At 39.9% G+C, this 19,514-nt stretch overlaps 3 protein-coding genes across 6 annotated transcripts; 2 read left to right on the top strand and 1 right to left on the bottom strand.

Moving 5' to 3' along the window:
* Positions 1 to 890: 890 nt before the first annotated feature.
* LOC109641583 (CCN family member 1-like) lies at positions 891 to 3,478 on the top strand. Its single transcript, XM_020106095.2, has 5 exons — positions 891 to 1,087; positions 1,167 to 1,380; positions 1,470 to 1,811; positions 1,962 to 2,167; positions 2,314 to 3,478. The coding sequence occupies exons 1-5, from the start codon at positions 1,046 to 1,048 to the stop codon at positions 2,602 to 2,604; spliced, it is 1,095 nt and encodes a 364-aa protein (XP_019961654.2). The 5' UTR covers positions 891 to 1,045; the 3' UTR covers positions 2,605 to 3,478.
* A 560-nt stretch (positions 3,479 to 4,038) lies between these two features.
* On the bottom strand, positions 4,039 to 11,290 carry LOC109636838 (outer dense fiber protein 2-like). 4 transcript variants are annotated; one of them, XM_069510950.1, is made up of 17 exons: positions 11,212 to 11,290; positions 10,461 to 10,629; positions 10,215 to 10,338; positions 9,958 to 10,089; positions 9,795 to 9,869; positions 9,452 to 9,523; positions 9,258 to 9,374; positions 8,981 to 9,166; positions 8,782 to 8,891; positions 8,527 to 8,662; positions 8,214 to 8,324; positions 7,590 to 7,694; positions 6,769 to 6,927; positions 6,321 to 6,421; positions 6,068 to 6,230; positions 5,820 to 5,945; positions 4,039 to 5,730 (listed from the first exon to the last, which is right to left on the bottom strand). In XM_069510950.1, the coding sequence occupies exons 2-17, from the start codon at positions 10,619 to 10,621 to the stop codon at positions 5,557 to 5,559; spliced, it is 2,052 nt and encodes a 683-aa protein (XP_069367051.1). In that variant the 5' UTR covers positions 10,622 to 10,629; positions 11,212 to 11,290; the 3' UTR covers positions 4,039 to 5,556. The 4 variants fall into 4 exon arrangements, with proteins under 4 accessions (XP_069367051.1, XP_069367054.1, XP_069367052.1 ...); XM_069510953.1 differs by having other exon boundaries at positions 10,461 to 10,632; positions 11,212 to 11,280; XM_069510951.1 differs by having other exon boundaries at positions 10,461 to 10,632; positions 11,049 to 11,214.
* A 128-nt stretch (positions 11,291 to 11,418) lies between these two features.
* On the top strand, positions 11,419 to 13,844 carry ift22 (intraflagellar transport 22 homolog (Chlamydomonas)). The gene is made up of 5 exons (XM_020098851.2): positions 11,419 to 11,706; positions 12,446 to 12,528; positions 12,687 to 12,773; positions 13,200 to 13,402; positions 13,485 to 13,844. Exons 1-5 carry the CDS (start codon positions 11,668 to 11,670, stop codon positions 13,631 to 13,633), a joined length of 561 nt encoding a protein of 186 aa, XP_019954410.1. The 5' UTR covers positions 11,419 to 11,667; the 3' UTR covers positions 13,634 to 13,844.
* The last annotated feature ends 5,670 nt before the right edge of the window (positions 13,845 to 19,514 follow it).

Genomic DNA, 19,514 nt, shown 5'->3' with positions numbered 1-19,514 from the left:
TCTTTTTGCTTTCTTGTTTCTGTGTGTGCATGTTTCTCATTCAGACCAAACAAAGGATACAAAGAGATTCAATATTGAATCTGAGCAAACTCTAATCCACGCACACCCTAATGGAATCTGTGAATTTAAAAGCACGCAAAGTTAGAAAACACAATCGCCCAGCAAAGACAAGGGGCGGCAGTCTAAACACGGTTTCGTCTGAGATAGAAATTCAGTTGGTCATAGAAATATGTAGCTTCTCTTCAATATTTATATCAGAACTTGTGGTTCCCCGATGTTGAGTCCTGTGTGGGGCTGCTCTGGCATGTATGGAGGCTGATGATGAAATACTTCAGGTATTAATGTTATTCGTGCTTTTGTTTTTTCTTTTTTGGCCTTAACAAAACTACTCAGTACTTTATTGCTACCCACTTGATCTAACCAGGAAAGGTTTCATCATCATCAAGGTTAATATCTTTTATATCAAAAACCTGGAGGAGAAGAAGAGAAGAAACATATTGTTTCTATACAAAAGAACCCAACAAAAAAGCAGCTTGATAGAATGAATAAGGCTTTTACATATAAAGCAGAAATGAGTTTTAAATTAAAATAATCATGTGAACAATCTAATAAATGATCAGTTTCCACTATAAAAAGCACAAGTTGATAGAGTCAATTCTGCCAATTTTTTTTTTTTATTATATATTTTATAATATTATATAATATTTCATTGTTTTCTTTTCTTTTTCTTTCTTTCATTTAGGATTTCCTCTCGGATAATAAAACAGATATGAAAATGGATGAATTGGAGAGAGAGTCCTGGCAGAGTGGAAATCAGACAGGGTGGTTCTTGGCTCACTGAATGAAAGGAGGAGGAGGGTCGGCTTCTCTTGAGGCTTCTGGGAGGACGCTGGGAGAAGCATTCTGATCATATGTTTCAGGACACTTTTTCTGAACGTATAAAAGGAGATGGGAAGAGCCAGCACTCCTCAACTCGCCGTCAGGTCTGGTATTAGAATAAATAGACAGAAAGTTGTTCACTCATGAGAGACAACTTCAACTTCTGATGATGTGGAAAATCTTTGCCGGGATCCTCTGCATTACAATGGTGAGGAAATAATCACTGTTCATTCACATGTTGTGTTTTGGGCTGTTGGTCACTTTTAGATTGGAATTGTCTGATTCAGGTGTCGGCCTCGTGCCCAAAGGACTGTCACTGTCCCCTTGACATCCCCACATGTGCAGCCGGAGTCAGTCTCATGCTGGACAGATGTGGATGCTGTAAGGTTTGTGTTCGGCAGCTTTTTGAAGACTGCAACACCTCGCAGCCATGTGACCACACGAAGGGACTGGAGTGCAACTTTGGAGGTGGATATGATTCTGCTAAAGGCATCTGTCGAGGTTGGTTCTCTTTATCTTTTTTTTTCAATCAATTCACTCAATATAAAGTTATTATTTTGAGACTCTCTACTCCTGTTTCTTTAAAACAGCTAAATCAGATGGAAGAACTTGCGAGTACAACAACAAGATTTACCAGAATGGAGAAATCTTCCGTCCGAACTGCAAACACCAGTGCACTTGCATGGATGGGGCTGTGGGATGTGTCTCTCTGTGCCCACGTGAGCTCATGCTGCCCAAACTGGGTTGTGCCAAACCCAAAAGGGTCAAGGTGCCAGGACGGTGCTGCGAACAACTAGTCTGCCCCAAGGAAGAGATTTCTCCACTGAAGAATCACAGAAAGAAGGACAGCAAATACAGAATGCTTGAAAACGACTTAACCAACCAGTATGAGTTGGCCCCTGTGTGGAGAGGAGAATCTGAGCTTTCAGCAGGTGAGTGATTGATGGAGGCTTTGAGAAGCCAAGGAAACGTGTGAAATTAAATATGTAGATACGTCAAAATGAAATTCTTTGATTATCTTGAACAATTTCATCAAATTATGTGTTGTGTCATCTAAAATGTTTACATTTTCCACTGACCAGCCTTCAGGAGTCACCCAGTGAGCCACATCTTTGCCAGAGGATTCAAGTGTGTGTCTCAAACTACGGCCTGGTCACCCTGCTCCAATTCCCGTGGCACCGGAGTGTCCACCAGGCTGACCAACAACAATACTCAGTGCAAACTCGTGAAAGAGACTCGGATCTGTAAAGTTCCCCCCCACAAACACATGACCTCCGTCAGATTGAAGGTACACCCCAAATATTTTATATCCAGTATTTATAGCTTAGACACAGCCTGATTATTTCATAACGTGTTGCAGCAGTTAGCATCCTTTGCAGAATACAAATTATTCTCCTTGAATTGCAATTTTGAGAACTATCTCTCTTCTCACAGAAAGGTCAGAGGTGCAACCACATGGAAAAGGCCGGCCGCCCTGTAAAACTCTCCCGCTCAGGTTGTCGTAGCCTGAAAAAGTTCCAGCCCAGAAACTGCGGGTCGTGCTCAGAGGGGCTGAGATGCTGCAGGCCGCATCGGACTCAGACGATAGCCGTGCGCTTCAGATGCAAAAATGGAGAAACTTTCAGCAGGATGGTGATGATGATTCAGTCTTGCAAGTGTAGCTGCTTTGCCAACAATGACACAAAGTCACCTGCCCTCCACAGACTTGTTAATGATATACATTAAGATATCAACTTCTAAATTTTAGTGGGAATAAAAATCCATTAAAGCAACACTATGCAACGTTTCACCCAGCAGCCTCTAAACTAGTTTGATGGTTGATTGATTTGGAGCAGAGATAATGATGTCGCTAACATTCCCACTCTTCACCCTGAACACAATATTCATGAGGAAACTTTTGTATTGTAAAGATTCCCCATTCTGTTTATTTGTTACAGCAGCAACTCTTGGAGGACTCAGGAGGCCAGAGATAGATGGTCGTTGAGTTGTGTTTCTGTTCAGTCAGAGATTGATGGACTTTTTTTTCTTGCCACGAAAACCAGTTACTCGCTCAGATATGGAGCCCAACTGAATCACCACATGTGTGTCTACAGAGGGCGCTGTTGCTCAAAGTTACATAGCATTGCTTTAAGTATTGACTGACAGAACAATACCTGGCAGGACGAATTTGATGAACAATGTTGTTCATTATTCTGCTTCATAACACTGGAGCCTTCGATTTGCTTCTTCGTGAAGTGTTGTATTTATATTCATCAGATTCTTATCTTTCCTTTCCATAATTTCTGATTTTTGATAAGACATATCACTAATATGTTTAAGGACATTCAACATGTTGCATGAAATGATGTAAAAACTATGGCAGCTATTAAATAACATAATGTTACTCTGTTTTTGTTTGTATACTGAACCTTTTCATTTTATTTATGACACTTTGTTTTTTCATACTTCATGTATTCCTATATTCAATCATAGTAAAGTGCAGTAATATTTGTTTGCAATATTTGTCTGCATTTGCTTGTGTGTGTGTCAAATGTTGAAATATGACCCTAAGGCCAGGAAAACTGTGTTGTATGTAAAAGATGAAATAACTGCCATATTGTCCATTTTATTCATAATTTTTCACAAATAAATGCAAAGAAGCCCAATACAGTCTAGCAATTATTTTATAGTATTGACAAATGTAAAAACATAGTTCAGCTGTTGCAGTGATAAATAAACTGGAGCTTCTTAGTTGACCCACTTCTGCAGAGACCTACATGTCTCCATGTCACTGACTAGTTCAGCCAATGACTGTAACATAAAACAGAGTGGTTTTCCTGCTGTTGGACAGATGCTTTGAGATACTTGAATATTGCCCATTCTAATAATAATAATAATAATAATATTTATTCACAAAGCACTCTTCAAAATTCTAATTACAAAGTGCTTCATAAAATTAATATCATATAATCATCAGAAATAATAAAAGATAAAAAGCAGTCAAAAGAAAGTAAAATTCATACAACAGTGATGCCTCTGTCTGTTTTTGATAATTAGTTCTGCAGAGTAGATAAAAAAATTATGAAAAGATAAATGGGTCTTCTGACTCATTTGAGACTAATGATCATATAAGCTACAGGGTGTGTTGATCATGCTGCTGCAGTAATGATACCAACCACACAGCCAGATGTAAGTTTATTTTCCAACAAAAAAAAAGCAAAGAAAGCCAATTCCCAGTGAATGATCAACAGAATTGCGTAAACAGGCAAGAACCAGAATACTGAGAACAAGGGCAAAGGGGGGAAAAACAGGGTTACTGACGCACACGCAGATGAAATGGTTCCATCCCTTGACAGTGAACACAATAGAGCTTTGTCTTTGAGAATTTGAGAGGAGCACTGCTCACCCGGGGGAAAACGCCCGCTGCAGAGACACAGCAGGGCCTCACAGTGGTCAGGACCACGGTGGTTTATTGCCATAGACACAGTGTGGAACCACAAATCAAGCAATGACAAGATCCAATAAGCGCGGCATAAGACCAATAGTTCTGCCTTTTGGCAAAATCGTGCCGCAGCAGATTCCTTCAACCTTCTTTGCCCCTGAGCAGTAATATAAAAACTTCTAGTACAAAAGCCTGAATGCAAACCAGTATCAGAGGTTTGGAAATATCCCAGTATTGAATCTCTGCGACTGTGTTTGCAGCCCTAAAGGCACAAACTTGACAGTTAAATTAAAGATTTTTAAACTAATTAATCTCCACGTCCAAGTGAGAAACAAGAACATAAACACATTCAATACACATCGCACATTCCTTATTATTATTGTTGCTACAGATAAAAGACGATGCTCAAACAGGGAGGCGGTAAAGAGAGCATTTTCCGTGTCATGGCTCAAAATCAGGGTGAGAGGGTGGGAGTAAAGCTGGAAGTATAATCACGTTCAAGCACCATGTTAAATGTGGTCTATTGTACCACATGTAGACTTAGCTGGGGCACTTGCACCTACGCATTTGGTTTTATAGCACTAATTGTATTGGTTAACCATTGTTGTCATAATATAATGTCACACTCACAGACACTGAACTTTGTGTATGAAAGTAAGATTCTTTAAAAGGGGAGAAAAGATGAACAGTTCCACCTAGTGGCACATTTCCTCTACCAGCAGGAGACACCTTATTTATTTATTTATTAGATGTCATCTACGAAATCTCAGGTTGAGGAAATTGAGTAAAGATTACTTGTTTTATCTCACTAACATTTTAAACCCAAAGGTAGCCAAGTCATAAATAAAAGAACAGACCATCAGTAAAAAGTAGAATAGTAGCGTGCATAACTCCAAAATTTAAGTTCACTCGATCCAGATTGTATTTGGATGTTATGGATTGCTCAGACTCATAAATATCAGTCCCCTGAAGATGTCAGACTTTTTCTTGTCATCAGGATCCATGAATTGTTCCCTGAGAAATCAATGGAAATGATTGATGATGAAAAGACAGTGAAAAAAAAATCCTGGTTTCGCCCAGTGATTTGGATCCATACCAAAATATTATTGGCTCTTTCCTGACATCCTTCCACCAAGTTTCATGGAAATTGATTCACCAGTTTTTGCTAAATTGAGGTAATAAAACCTAAAAAATATATATTACAGTAAACCCATAAATAAATACAAAAATTTAAATATCAAAGGATGAACCCTGAATTATTTTAGGAAATACGAGGATGTAACTGTGGAAGTCTGCAGTCCCTCATCAAACATGGTCTGATAGGAGTTTTTCAGGAAGTCGACGTAGTTCTGAATGCTTTTTTTGTGGCTCTCTGATTGGTCGAGGCTGAGCTGCAGGTCCTTCAGACGCACCTCGAACTGTCGCTCTGCCTGCACAGTCAGAGAGAGAAAATACAACAATCAGATCAATCCATGACTTTCAAATGTGTTACACGTTATAGGAAAGGAAGAATACTCACAGTCAGTTTACTCTGGCGGAGAAGCCTCAGCTCTTTATCTCTTCTGCTCTTCTCAGCTTCCAGCTGCAGGATTTTAGTCTGAAGACTCTCTTCTCTGGAGAGATTCTGCTCTTTGACTTTTTTGACCTGGAAACGTGACAAAACTTTCTATCATCGGATAAAGGGAATCAGGCTTGTGTCAGATCAATCAGTGATTTGGTTTTTCATAGTTGTAGATGCTCTTCAACAACCCTGTGTGTGAGCTGTACCTGTTGTTGAACGTCTGATAAAGCCGCCTCCAGCTGCCGGGTGAGGGCCTGACTCTCCGACGAGCGCTGATCCAGCTGCTGGTTGCTGTAGCTCAGAGCTTCCTCCTGAGCTGCCAGCCTCCGTACGAGCTCCAGGTTCTCCTGCTGCAGCCTCTCCATCTGCCTTCAAACACACACGCATGGAATACAACACTTTATAACATCATGCTCAAGCAATTTCTATATTTAATCTGTTGATTAAGGTTTGTCTTACTTTTGAACCGAATTAATTCTCTCTTGTAGTTTAACGTTGGCCTCGTGAATGGACTCTTTCATCCCCAACGATGATCTCAGCAATGTAGTCTGACTTCCCATCTGCATATGCAAAATTCACAGTTGCTATTTTCATATCATTTGCATTGGTTACAAGAGGGAAAAAAAAGAGTCTCACATCACATGCAACACTGGATGAAATGACGCTTCAAACACAAACTAGAAAACACAGTTTTCAAACTACCAGTTCAACACTGCTGATGATGGAGATTGAAAAAACACAAATTGGTCTGGAGTTACAAATGGCTGAGATGTGTTTTTCATTCATCACAATCATCAAAACTCACAGCACGACCAAAAAACAAGATGCACCGACAGACACGTGAGGTTGTACTACTGCCTAGTGGTCAGATGCAGGCAATGTGACCAGCACAGCTCATGTTGCACACCTTAACCTGCAGTTGCCTAATGGACTCTGACTTTTCTGAGCACTTCCTCTCTGAGCTTCGCAGGTTCTCCTGCTTCTCAAAGAGACTCTGCTCGGCTGCACTCAGCAACTCAGGGTAACGCTTCAGCTCGTCCACACGGGCCTGGAGCTGCTGCCTCACCTGGGGCCCCAGAGGAGGGAGGGGGTTGAAAGGATTGCAGCGTTGGGAGTAGACAAAATAAAAAGACTAATCAAACCTCTCATAGTAAACCCTGACTACTCACAGATGCATGTAATATGTTAGTCATGCAAATTCTACCCAAGCTGCTTTCAGACATGCACCGAACATTTTCCTGACATTTTCTGGAGAGGCCATATGTGAGGATGAAAATGTCTGAGTCAGTTGATCTGGAAATGTTTCCAGAACTTTTCCTGCCCTGGCCCCTATCTGGAAAATGTCAGAGTGAAGTCTATGTGAGAATACAGCAGGAAACTGGGTGAGTTGATGACTAATCTAACACGCAACAGACGCACAATCAAAAAGACAAACAAACAAAAAAAGAACACAAAAAAAGTTGGTTTCCGCAGTGGAATTCAAACACCACCCCTCGACTGAATGTTCCCAAATGTTCTGACATTTTCCTGTTTGACCCACACAATCTCCTGCTTTGTACTGTAACTCTGTAAAAGGTCTGACAACAGTGTAAATTCAGAGAAAATAATCACCTTAAATATTCCATACTGTTGAATGAACCAACTGGTAGCCCTAAGGATTAGCGCATGCTGAAAGATTTAGAAATGAGAAAATATAGAGGAACACACATAGAGGCAGGAGAGGCTCACCTTCTCAACTTCTGTATCTTTCCCATCCCTTGTCTTCTCCGTCTCTCTTAAAATATTTCCATATTTTATCCTCATATCATTGATCTCAACTTGAAGTTCTGCGACCTAGAAAGAAAATTCAGAGCCATATAATCAAATAAGCAACAACCTTCCCTACAGCTGTAATATGCTTAGAACATTATGGATCAAGGAAAGAGTCAAGATATAAAACAGTGTTAGAAAAGCATGAAAAAATTATTTCTGGCATGAGAAACGAGGTTAAATAGATAAGTTTGTTACAATCGTCTGTAGGTTTAAAACATAGTGTTTTTCTTTGCGTTCACTGGCTAGATGTCCGATGGTTTTTCTTTAAAGTAGCAACTGTGGATCATAAACACCTAAAAAGACTTCTCAATTTCTGTTCAGGAATGATTTGCATTCATTATAAAAAGCAAACCATAATTAATATGCCGTGGATGACATTCAAAGCATAATAAGCATGATAATCTTTTTTATTAAATTATGATTTATTTATTATTTTTATTTCAAATGTGTGTGTTAAGTTTGTCAACATAAAGAAAGAATAGAAAAAAGAAAGAGTTCCTAAAAAATAAAAAGACTTTATATGGATTAGTGATCGGTCACCTGATATTGACACTGTTCAGCTTGATGTTTCCTCTCCTGCGACTCGACCTTCTCCTCCACCAGAGCCGACTCACAATCATTCAGCTGCTGCTCCAACCGAGCAACTGATGCCTGTGATCACACAAATCATTTTAGTGACAGAAGTAAGAGTCAGAAGCAAATATGATACTTGTAGCAGTGCAGCAACAACATAAACATTTTAATATTTGACAAATAGCCTCAAACCTTGTACCAAATGTCTGCATAGCAACAATTCTGGAATTCTGAATTTGTATGCCTTTGGCTCATGTGCAAGCTGTTTGGCAACTTGTACCTCAAGTGCTGCATTATTGATGCGGAGGTCTCTGTTTTCAGCGCAGAGTTTTTCAACGCGTTGCATCACGGTGTCACGAGCCGCGGTCAGCTCATCCCTCTCCTTCTGCAGCCTCGCTGTCAAGTCCGTGATTTGACTTTAACGGAGATGTAGATTCAACATTTATCGGTGAAAGCTGTTAGTTGACACATGCATGTATTGATTTCCACTGCGTGCTACAAGAGGAGGAGTGTGTAACAAGAGGAAAAGGCCAACCTCTTCAAAAAGTCTATATGAGCCTCGAGCTTGTTCTTCTCATCCGTCTGCTGCTCCTTCTGCCGTCTCTTGGAGTCTCTTTCCGAACGGGCACTGACCAGCTGAGCATCCTTTAGCCCGACAACGAAAAAGAAAGTCAGACATTGAACAACCATGGATTGGAAAGAGGTATTAAAAAATTGCTATTTTGAATTCATACCTTTTCCCTTAGCTGTGCATAACATTTCTCAATAGCAGATGCAAATCTCTCGGCTCTCAGTTTCTGTGCTCTTGTGGCTTTCTTTAGAGATTCTTTGTCCTTTGCTGCCGTCTCATTTAAAGCGTTGATGGATCCTCTCAGATCTTTAATCTCCATCTTCTGCTCAGTCCGGGTTCTTTCCAGAGTCTAGAAGACACCACGAAGATCTGTCACACATGCCCGTTTAAGCCATTTGTCTGTTGAAGCTTTGGCTGATAAAACACTGAGCTGTTCATACCCGCAGCCGTGCCGTCAGACGATTGTTCTCAGCGTCCTTGGTGCGAAGCTGCTCCTGCAGGTGAGTCCGAGTCGCCTCCACAGACTTTGTCATGTGAGTGGCAGTCTTCACGTTCTCCTGAGAACAACAGTGTGGACAGAGGATTTCAAATGCAGTTATTTCATCGTCTGAATGGACAATACTCCTACACCCACCTGCTCTTCTCTCCGCAGAGCCATCAGCTCCTCGAATCTTCTTTCTGTCTCAGTCAAATTTCGGTTTAAACGCTTGAGGAAGAAAACAACAGAAATCACAAAATGATTGTTATAGTTATGATCTTTCTAAACATGCGTTCAATCTCATACAATAGAAGCACTTATGTCACGTGTGTCAGCAATAACATCAACCAATGTGGGGTAAACCCGCCATTAACATCAAGTACGTCCTCCGAGGAGGTCATGTTTACACACCTGTCTGTTTGACAGCAGGATTACACAAAAACTAATTTACTGCCACTTCCAGTTCTTCCCTTTTCAATAATAATAAACTGAAACACACCTCATTTTCACTTTCAGCCTGTGTTATCTTCTTCATTAACATCTCAGTATGTTGGTTGGCATCAATTCGATCAGCCTGTGAACAACAAAAGTAAAAAAAATAAAATAAAAACACATTTTTATCTTCTGATATGCACTTGACTCACAAAGGTGTCATAACCAACCTCCGCTTCCTGCAGCTGCTTCAGCTTCTGTCGAACAGATTTATTTATTCGTCTGAAATCCTCCAACTTCTCCAGCAGGAGTCCTCTCTGCCTCGTAGCTCGGCGCTTGTCCATGGCGGACTGCCTCGAATCCTTAATTGACAGAGAAATAAAAACACAAGTTACATCATTGGGTCATGAATATAATATTATTCTGGTTTACACACGTGCAGGGCCCATGTTTGAACCCATTTGATGCTAAGTTGCAGTCAACGTACAGCAAACTCATCCTCCATCGCATCTTTAAAAGACACGAGTTGCACGGCAGCCGAGTTGGCAGCTGCTTCCGCGTCCATCAGTGTTTTCAGGAAGGGGCTGGTTCCGCTGGCAGAAGCTCCATGACTAAATGAAAAACAGGAAGATGAAAAACTTTAAAATGAGAAAATGCTCTAAATCACTCAGGCGGCGGGGGAGTGGACGCTTAGCCCGACAGATTAGGATCTAGTTATTCAAAGGGACCTCACCAGCTGACGTCATCCTCTGGGGGTCTTGTCTGGAGACCGCTGCGTGTCTTTCTTCTCCCCAGCTCCTGAGGTCGATCTGGCTCGCTAAGACTCGCGGTGACGCCCTCTGCCGTAGAGCTGAATACACGGGCGGGACTTTGGGGTTCATCCTCTTGAGACATCCCTCTCACTACTGACACAACAACATAGAGACAATATTAACTTTCACACAGAGGACAGTTAGGGCGATCTGGAGCATCACAAATCGGAGTTAGGGCCTCTGTGGTGAAGCTGGAGCAATGGAGGGACGCTGGGGATCATCCTCTGGGGACATACCTCCCACTGCTGACACAACAACATGAAGGCAACATTAGTTGATCACAAAGAGGAAAATTAGGGCGACTCAGAATGAGGTCCTCCATGGTAGAGCTGAAACCGGGGGGGGGGGGGTTCAACCTCTGGGGACATACCTGTCACCACTGACAGCACAGACAAACAGTAGATTACACAGTAAGGACAGAGACGTTCAACCTACATGACCTTTTAAAGCTCATTGTTTTAGCTCTGTTAGCTTGATACTATGAAGGACGGTGTGTCAAGTAGGCTCACTCAGCTGAGTCCTTAGCGACAGACAGGAAGAGTGGAAGTGGCTACTGACGCTTCTGCTTAACTACAGACAGCTGCCACTCAGCGATCAGAGATCAAACCAATAATCGATCGTAAACCGGAACCATAGACTGTATATAAAGAGACCGGAACACGTAAACATCACCTGCTTCAGCTTCGCTCTGTGTCGGTTGTGAACGACGCTGCTCCAGGCGGAAGGGCCCGCCTCCTCTAACCGGATTGGTTAGCTCTAACACCAAGTCGCGTCACTTCCTTGCGTACTCGTTACTGATTCGTCCCTTGGGCAGAAAGTAGGCGGGAGTAAATTTGATTTCACTCACGAGCAGCCAATGGGCAGAAAGAAAACGAAGAGGCTGGTTGAAACCATAGAAACGAGGAGGAAGTTTATTTCCCCCTGGAGGAGGACGATCCTCTGCTGACATCGAGTTTAAGAAGATTATTCCTATTTATTGTTTAAGTGCGCGATTCTCCGACAATCGCAGAAAACGTCATGTTTTAGATGAGAGCTCAGCTAAAAGTGACGGGTTGTGATTTCACTTGTCGCTAGCACGGCTTGTCTGCAGTCAGAGTTAGCTGGGAGGCTAATGCTAAGCTTCCGGAAATGTTCAAAGCTAAAATACTCTTTATTGGTCCCAGTGAGGTAAGTGCTCGTCTCTCTGGTTTTGCTGTGTGGTCTGTTGTGTTGGTCACTGAATGACAGAACTGTGATGTGGCTTTTATTGTGTTGAGCACATATTACCTTAGCTGAAATGCATGTGATGCTCACAAACTGTTTTAATGGCATCAAACACCACAATTGTAAGCTTGACTCCAAACGTCACCATCCCGTGTGAGGTCTTCTGTGCTCACTAGCTTCATAACTGTTAACAAAAGTAACTTAACATTATTTGAGATTTGTATACAACACCTGTCATTCAGGTCAGTGCAGCTCAGAGTGTTTTACAACTGACTGATGAGCCAAGAACAGACGAAACAAACCAAAGTGCAGACAGTGAGCAACCATCAACTTATATTAAAAGCTGTGAGAACAATGATACAAGAGACAAAAACACATACTCACAATATTAACAGATAGATGAAAGTGAATACAACCTGAAACATAGATGCAATAAAATTATAGTTTAAACTAGGCTGAACAGTTTCAGCTTGCATTCAAAGATTTCAACACTTTCGGCCGATGTAAATGTTTTATTTTGTACTTTGGTAACACAAACCACCTTGCAGTATTTCCTCAACCAGTTGTTCTGCTATGAGGTGTGGAGCAGTCTCACAATCAAGTGTTAACTAAAGTAAAACTAGTAACTGACCTTTTTCACAGCACACATCTCATAACATTATTGATTGTTCTTCTCTTATAATGCTCTGTGTATGTCTTTCAGAGTGGGAAAACAGTTCTTGCTAATTTTCTCTCGGACACAGCAGAAAATATGGGGGGGGACTACAGACCCACTCAGGGAGTCAGGTACAAACTGTCTCATCGCTGTTGCCTTTCACCTGGCACAGATGTTTTATGGGCATTTTTTGAATTCAAAGAAGATTATTAGCTCTAACCCGTCTTGTTTGGCTTGACATGATGAGAGGTTTAACTCATGTTAAACAAGCATGTAAATGTTTTTATAGGATATTGGAATTTGAATCCCAACCTGAAGGCAGTGGTGACCACAACACATGTGAGGTTGAGCTCTGGGACTGCTCTGGAGATTTCAAGTGAGTTAAACATCACTGACAAGTTTGGATTTTAGACTATCTCATCGTGTGCTTTGAAAAAAAGACATATTACTACTTTAAAACTATTAGATATCGCACACACCCGTCTAATGACTTGAGGTGATCGAGCTTTTGAGGTCGTAACACCTATGTTGTTGAGTACATTATCTCCACCTCTTGGGACAGCAGAACCTGAAATAATAAAATAAATAAAAAACTCTAAGCAATATCATTTGAAACCTGCCTTTGGTCAAGTATGAGGTCTGTCCTATTTTCCCGTTTTCCTATTTTATGAGCTCGTACAAACTCTATCTAACGGCCATTTGAATAATTGGTGACTCTTAATCTGAGAAGTACTGTAAAAACTAACTTTACAAATTTGCTTACTATTATTTTTCACAAATGTTCTTTAATCCTATCATCCAGATTTGAATCCTGCTGGCCTGCACTTATGAAAGACTCCAGTGGCGTGGTGATCGTTTTTAATCCTGATGTTCCGAGCCACCTCAAAGAAATTGAGACATGGTATTCGATGTTCATCTCCTCTCAGGGTTTGCTGGACAATCAGTGCTTGCTCATAGCTCATCACAAACCCGGCAGCGGAGTAGAAGATGAACGCCTGCCTTTAGGTAATTGTGCTACAGGCTTCTCAGACCAGAGCTGTTTCAGTTATGGCCATTTCTCAACTAACATTCTTTCTTTTTGATGCAGCCTCACATCTGAGCAGACTGTCGCTTATTCACTCCAACCTGGAGGAGGAGCCAGAGGACGTGAGGCAAACTTTCTGCAGATACTTGGGAAATGTAGTGAATGCAATGTCAGAGAGTCGAGAGCAAGAGGAGATGTCCATCATTACATAGCATGTTTTTATGCAGCTTAATAAACAATAATTAATTCACAAAATAAGCTCTCTAAGTAACATTAATCATTAATAAAATGAACCGCTTTTTAGATGCTAATGTCATTTCCAAAAAAACCATTTCAAATGTATATATTTTCCTTCACATAGATGTGCTTGTACTTTTTGTCATGAATAAAATAAAAAAAAATGATCTGGAGTTGAATACTAAATGTTTACTGCCTTACTTTATTTGAACAAAATCTAAAAACTTGTAGCCACTGGTGAGAGGAGCACAGGTGAAAAAATCAATACCTTCTGAGAATTGGTCGTACAGGTTTTAATGATACACTTCATAAAATAGGCAAGCATTAAAAGACGAAGAGCGAAATATCACATTAAAAAAATTGTTAGGAACGACATCAAAGAATAAACGTATTCTTCGAATTAACTATTTAAGAGAAACAGGACTTATAATTAATAATTCAATTTCATTTTTTTGGGTTGTTGTTTACTGCCATTCTACTGCTACACACTCCAGTCCAGAAGGTGGCGGTAACGCAACTATAAGATGATTTGCCAACCTTCAACAAACACCAGAAGAAGAAGAAGAAGAAGAAGAAGAAGAAGAAGAAGAAGAAGAAGAAGAAGCACCTGAGGTCACAGGTGTTTGTGTTTTGTTTTTAACTTTGTCTTCATCAAGAACTTTTGGTCTTCTCTGCCGCAGGACACGACTCCAGGTGAGTTTTCAGTTGTTTGGCACAAACAAACTAACCTGTAGTAAATTTACCGGCAACTAAAGGTGGAACTTCAGCCACTAGCTACTGTCTGAGTCATAGTGGAGAGACGAAGACCTGTGGACACCTGAGAAAGAGGAAAGAAGAATCCAGGTGGTTGGTTTCAAAATAAAAAGGTTTTTAAAGAAAGTAGAAGGAAGACAGTGTATTTTCAAAATAAAAAGCTTGAAAGCAAAAAAAAACTCTTTATCTGTCTGTTTGTCTATCTTCTATTTATTAATCTTCTGTCTGTCTATATCTATCTGCATATTTCTCTGTCTATCTATATATATCTATATGTCTGTCTATATCTGTCTGTCTGACTATCTATTTTATGTCTATATATATGTATCTGTCTATCTGTCTGTATTGTTGGTGTCTTATTGAGGACTTGATGTTGTTGCATTTTTAACATTGTTTTATACATGTGTTGCTTTCTGAACCTTAATGTAAAACTTTACCTTTAGTGGACCATGCTATTTGTTTATAGATAAACCTGCCTTGTGTTGCCTCGTCTTACCTCATGGGGGAGTTCTTCTTCTCCCTAAGCCCCCACAGCCGTTGTGTGGTTTCTTCATTACAAACATTACAAATTCACGTATGAACCCACTGGAGTTCATTTCTGAAGTCACGCTTTACTCACACTGCCACAGTTTCCATATTTCTGGGACTGAATCATTAAAGGGGAAACAAAGGCATCAAAAGAAAATCAGTGTCACCTTAGATTTTTCTCACTGAACATGTGATAAATGCATAAAGTTCTTTGTGTACAAGTAGAAACAAACTGCAGGTAGTGATGTTGTCACACAGAGTAAAGGAAGGTTTCGCTCACTTATATCAGTATCAGAATATCAGTAACTTTAATTGTAATTTTGAGTTTAAACTGTGATGCAATGTCACTGATTTACTTCGTACGCACAGAACAGATTACAACACTGCGCTCAGTCAGGGAATAGTTTCAAAACAATGTGCTTATTATTTTTCCTGCCAAGAGTTAGATAAGATTCATATCACGCTCATGTTTGAATATGAAGCCTCAGTTGGTTAGCTTAGCTCAGCATTAAGATTGAAAGCAGAGGGGGAACTAGCCTGGAAGTTTTAAATGCACCACTGACATAACCTGAAGTAGATTTTGTACATTTAGAGGCAGTTTCCACTTTATTGAACTGTTTTATGTCAAGTGATTAATTTAGATTATCAGACCAGACCAGATCAGACCACTTCATTTTTCTTTTTATATTGCTAACGTGTTGATTACTGAGCTACAGAGCTGCTGCAAGGTCGAGTAACTCTTAATCAAAACATAGGTGTCAGTTTTCTCATCTAACTCTTGGCACCACTTACACGTCATTTCTTAAAGATGAGAGCAGGAGACATGGGACGACAAAATAGAAAATGCTGGTTAATTTCTAGTCGGTGCTTTTTTTTAATATCCCAATGACCCTCAGCATAAAACTCTCTCAGCGCTAGATTCCCGCAGTCAAACTGAAGGACTGTGAGTCATCGAAAAAGGCAGAAATATGCAGAGAGACAAGAAGACAAAAACAAGTGGGAGAGGAGGCAGCGGCAAATCAGTGGATCTTGCCTTTCATGGTCTAAGACGGCCAGAAAATGCAGATGAGATTCAAACAAATGACATCACCTCAGCAATCAACACAAACACAGGTTTTGGTGATGGAGCCGCCACACAGGGCATTAATCAACCTCGTCCTCCGCAGAAGACAGACGAGGACATAAGCCAGTTCTCCGATGGTCTGCTAGGATGTGTCATGTTGATTGCAGAGGTGATGAAGTCATCTGTGTGAATCTCACGTGTCGCTATTTCAGAATCTGAGACAACAAACATATAATTTCATTGCATGACTCCTCACTCTGATTATCATCTCTGCCCTGATCAGTCTTTTTCTCTCACTGTCTGTTTTCACTCTCTCAGACCCGGCTCGCAAGCATCTGAATCCACATTACATCCAGAATGTGTGTAGCTGTAGGTAAACGTTTTCAAATACACGCTTATTAAATTTTTTTGCTTAATTGCCTGCAGAATTTATCTGTGGAAATCTGCACCCATGAGTGTGAGAAGAGGATTATTATTGTGTGCACTGGCAAATCAGATAAAGCTATAAAAGTCAATGAGGAGAAATTTGAGACAGACAGAGATAGTGGATGATACAGTTCCTCGATCAGGTACGCTTTGTTTGGCACGGCATTTTTATTGTTAATAAATTCAAACTGTTTGATTGTTTAATTTATTTATTATTAAAAGTTACAGGGACAATGCACATTCATACACATTTCTATAAATCAGCCAGTTTAGCCATCTTGGCTAATTTCAGGCAACAGTTCATCTGTATAACATTAAAACAAAAGAATTTCACTTTCATAGTTAACGTTTTATTTCTGTTCCCAGCTTCGGCTGTAGATCATTTGCCTTTTAGCTGCTTCAGCAACATGTTTCCACACTCAGCTTCTTCAGATAATACAAGTCAGCTCTCCCAGCTCCAGTTTTATATTTCAACCTCATAAACGCCATGCATTTCACATGACACCTGATGATTCAGCTGTTTTTCACTTGTTTTTCACAAATGTCTTTGTTCATATATCATTTTTGAGCTAGAACATTTAGGTCAATATATTTATTTTCAGACAATGTAATTTAAAAGTATCAGAGGGGTGATACCTACCCTGTCAGGATATTCAACTAATATATATTATAATAATGCTGTGACTATAATATAATATAATAATACCAGGTTAATCTGAACAACATTTATATTATCATTATTCCAATGGTATTGATTGCAATTGTAAATGCATTACTATATTATGTAAGAACATTTTCTGACTTAATAGTGATGTGATGAAATAATTCCTATCATATAATCATACGTTATTTTTTTTACTCTATATAAGCTTTAGTCTCTAGGCCTATACGATGCACACATAGCATGAAAAATTAATTTTTTTTAACTAATGTATCTATAGCTGTATTATTTGCAGAAATATCTTAGAAGTTGTATTTGGAACATACGTTTGTTGACCTTGACTTGTGCAGAATATGAATTGGTATTTAATAACTTTCTTGTAGTAACTGAGCTCATTTTCCTTTTGGCACTATGATGCAGTCACACTGTTGATTTTCATACTGGTGAAATATATGTATTCTAATGTTGCCTCTGTTATTTAGAATAGTAATGAATAGGATTTTGTTTTAATCTCTTCTGGATTACCACAAGAGCTTGGTGGAAAGATGTGGGACAGGAGAGAACCCTTTTAATTTTGGTGCAGATCCACAGTCATGGATCTTGACGGAAAAATCAGATATGTAGGGGACTGGTATTTATGAGTGTGTGCAGTTCCAAATAAAATCCAGATCTAATGAATTTAAATGTGGTTCCATAAAGGTCACATGTTACTGCCCTTGCTGCTGCTGTTTGTGTAGTGATTGATCTACTCCACTTTAGGCTGAATTTGATTTTCCCTGAGGTGAAAAAGTACAAATGTATTTTGACTTTGACTTCTGGTTAGCTGACTTGGTGCTTACAGGTGAATTCAGGGGCTATAGAAATTATGTGCAAACGGTTATCATATAATTCTTTTCCATTTCAGAACCAGCAGCGTGACCGTGAAAATGAGCTTTTAATTCAAAAATATCATTACATGCAAAGGTCAAAGTCATTGCACTCAGCTATCAGAGCTGTGCAGGAGACAAAGAAACCTCTGCACAAATAGAAACTCAGGTCAGAGAGCAGAGAGTTTTGTGAAGCGTAGTTTGCTCACTGGAACCAATTAAGCAGCCTTAAATTGCCTCAGACTGTATTTTGTTTATCTCATCTCTGGCTGACTATTAGAACACCCACAAAAGGATTTCAAAATGCGCAAATGTTTTACCTTTGAAAGTCGTATTGAAATTTCTTCAGTCGCATAAATACCGAGCTGTGAACCTCCTTTCATATGTGACAGATTATTCCATGTAATTAAATATTTCAATCCCTGATCTATATTTAAGTTTAAAAACAGTCATAGCGTGCTTTGTATTTGACAGTTTAAGCCCTATTTAATCACATATGGGAAATGGCGGCTGCAGCGCACCAGTGAAGTGTCGTGTGTGAGTCTACTCTAATTATCTTAAATTTGAGAGCTCGTGCTGGGTTCGGGTTCGAAGCTGTCACAAACAAGCCTGACACACACTATTAAATGATTTATTTTCATATTGATTGTGCACATGCACACATGCTGTGGTTTCTCTCAGAAATAGAAGATTATGTGTTGTCACGCAAACTACAGCTTCTTCCTCAGTGTAATATTACAGCTGTGTTTTTACTGTCTGACTGGGGAAAAAATGGAATTGCATTAATGTAGTGACTTTAAAAGGTCAGGGTGAGAACGCAGTCGTCTTGGTGTGGTGCTGCTTCAGCTCGTGGGAGTGGGCTTAAGGCTACCTGTGAAATTATTTTTATATAAGAGTGAAGTTTGTGTGGATGCAGGTGTTTGTTTGTGTGTGTGTACATTATTGTGGCACTTTTAAAGTGTTGATGCAATAAGCGACATGACAAACAAAGACAGGAATATGACTCATGTCCCTTTAGAGAAAAGGAGCGAGGGTGAGGAGCTGAAAAGCGAAGGAACATAATCACAGCTTTCAAATTCATTTCTCTAATGTCACTTTTATCATTTTTACAACCTGATTAATTTGTTTCCTCTCAACCATCTCTGGTGGATTAAAGGAGACATATAACTGTCATACTCAGGATCTGGGTTATTACTCAAAAAGGTTTACATGCTGAAATATACAGAAAAGCATCACTTTCCTCATACTGTCCATCGCTGCAGCTCCTCTTTCCAGCCTCTGTCTGAAACTTTTAGCTCCTGTCTCTTCAGTTTTGAATGTGCCACTGGCTTTATCGGGGGTTGTGCCAGATTAGCTGGTTAGCATGGGTTATGCAAATGTGGAGCAGTATGATGACCTCACAATCTCTCACTATACTCCTGTGCTTTATTCTGGACTTTTACACAAAAACCTATATAACACAGTTGATTAAAAAAACTAAAAAAGAAGCATCATATGTCTCATTTGAATCTTTTGGAGTCTCTTGTAGTCTACAGGCACACCATCAGTAGAATGGGTTT

Source organism: Paralichthys olivaceus, chromosome 16 (genome assembly GCF_024713975.1).
Source record: "Paralichthys olivaceus isolate ysfri-2021 chromosome 16, ASM2471397v2, whole genome shotgun sequence".
Lineage (NCBI taxonomy): Eukaryota > Metazoa > Chordata > Actinopteri > Pleuronectiformes > Paralichthyidae > Paralichthys > Paralichthys olivaceus.
The sequence above is the reverse complement of the archived record's forward strand: the minus strand, read 5'-3'. Positions and strand labels throughout refer to the sequence as shown.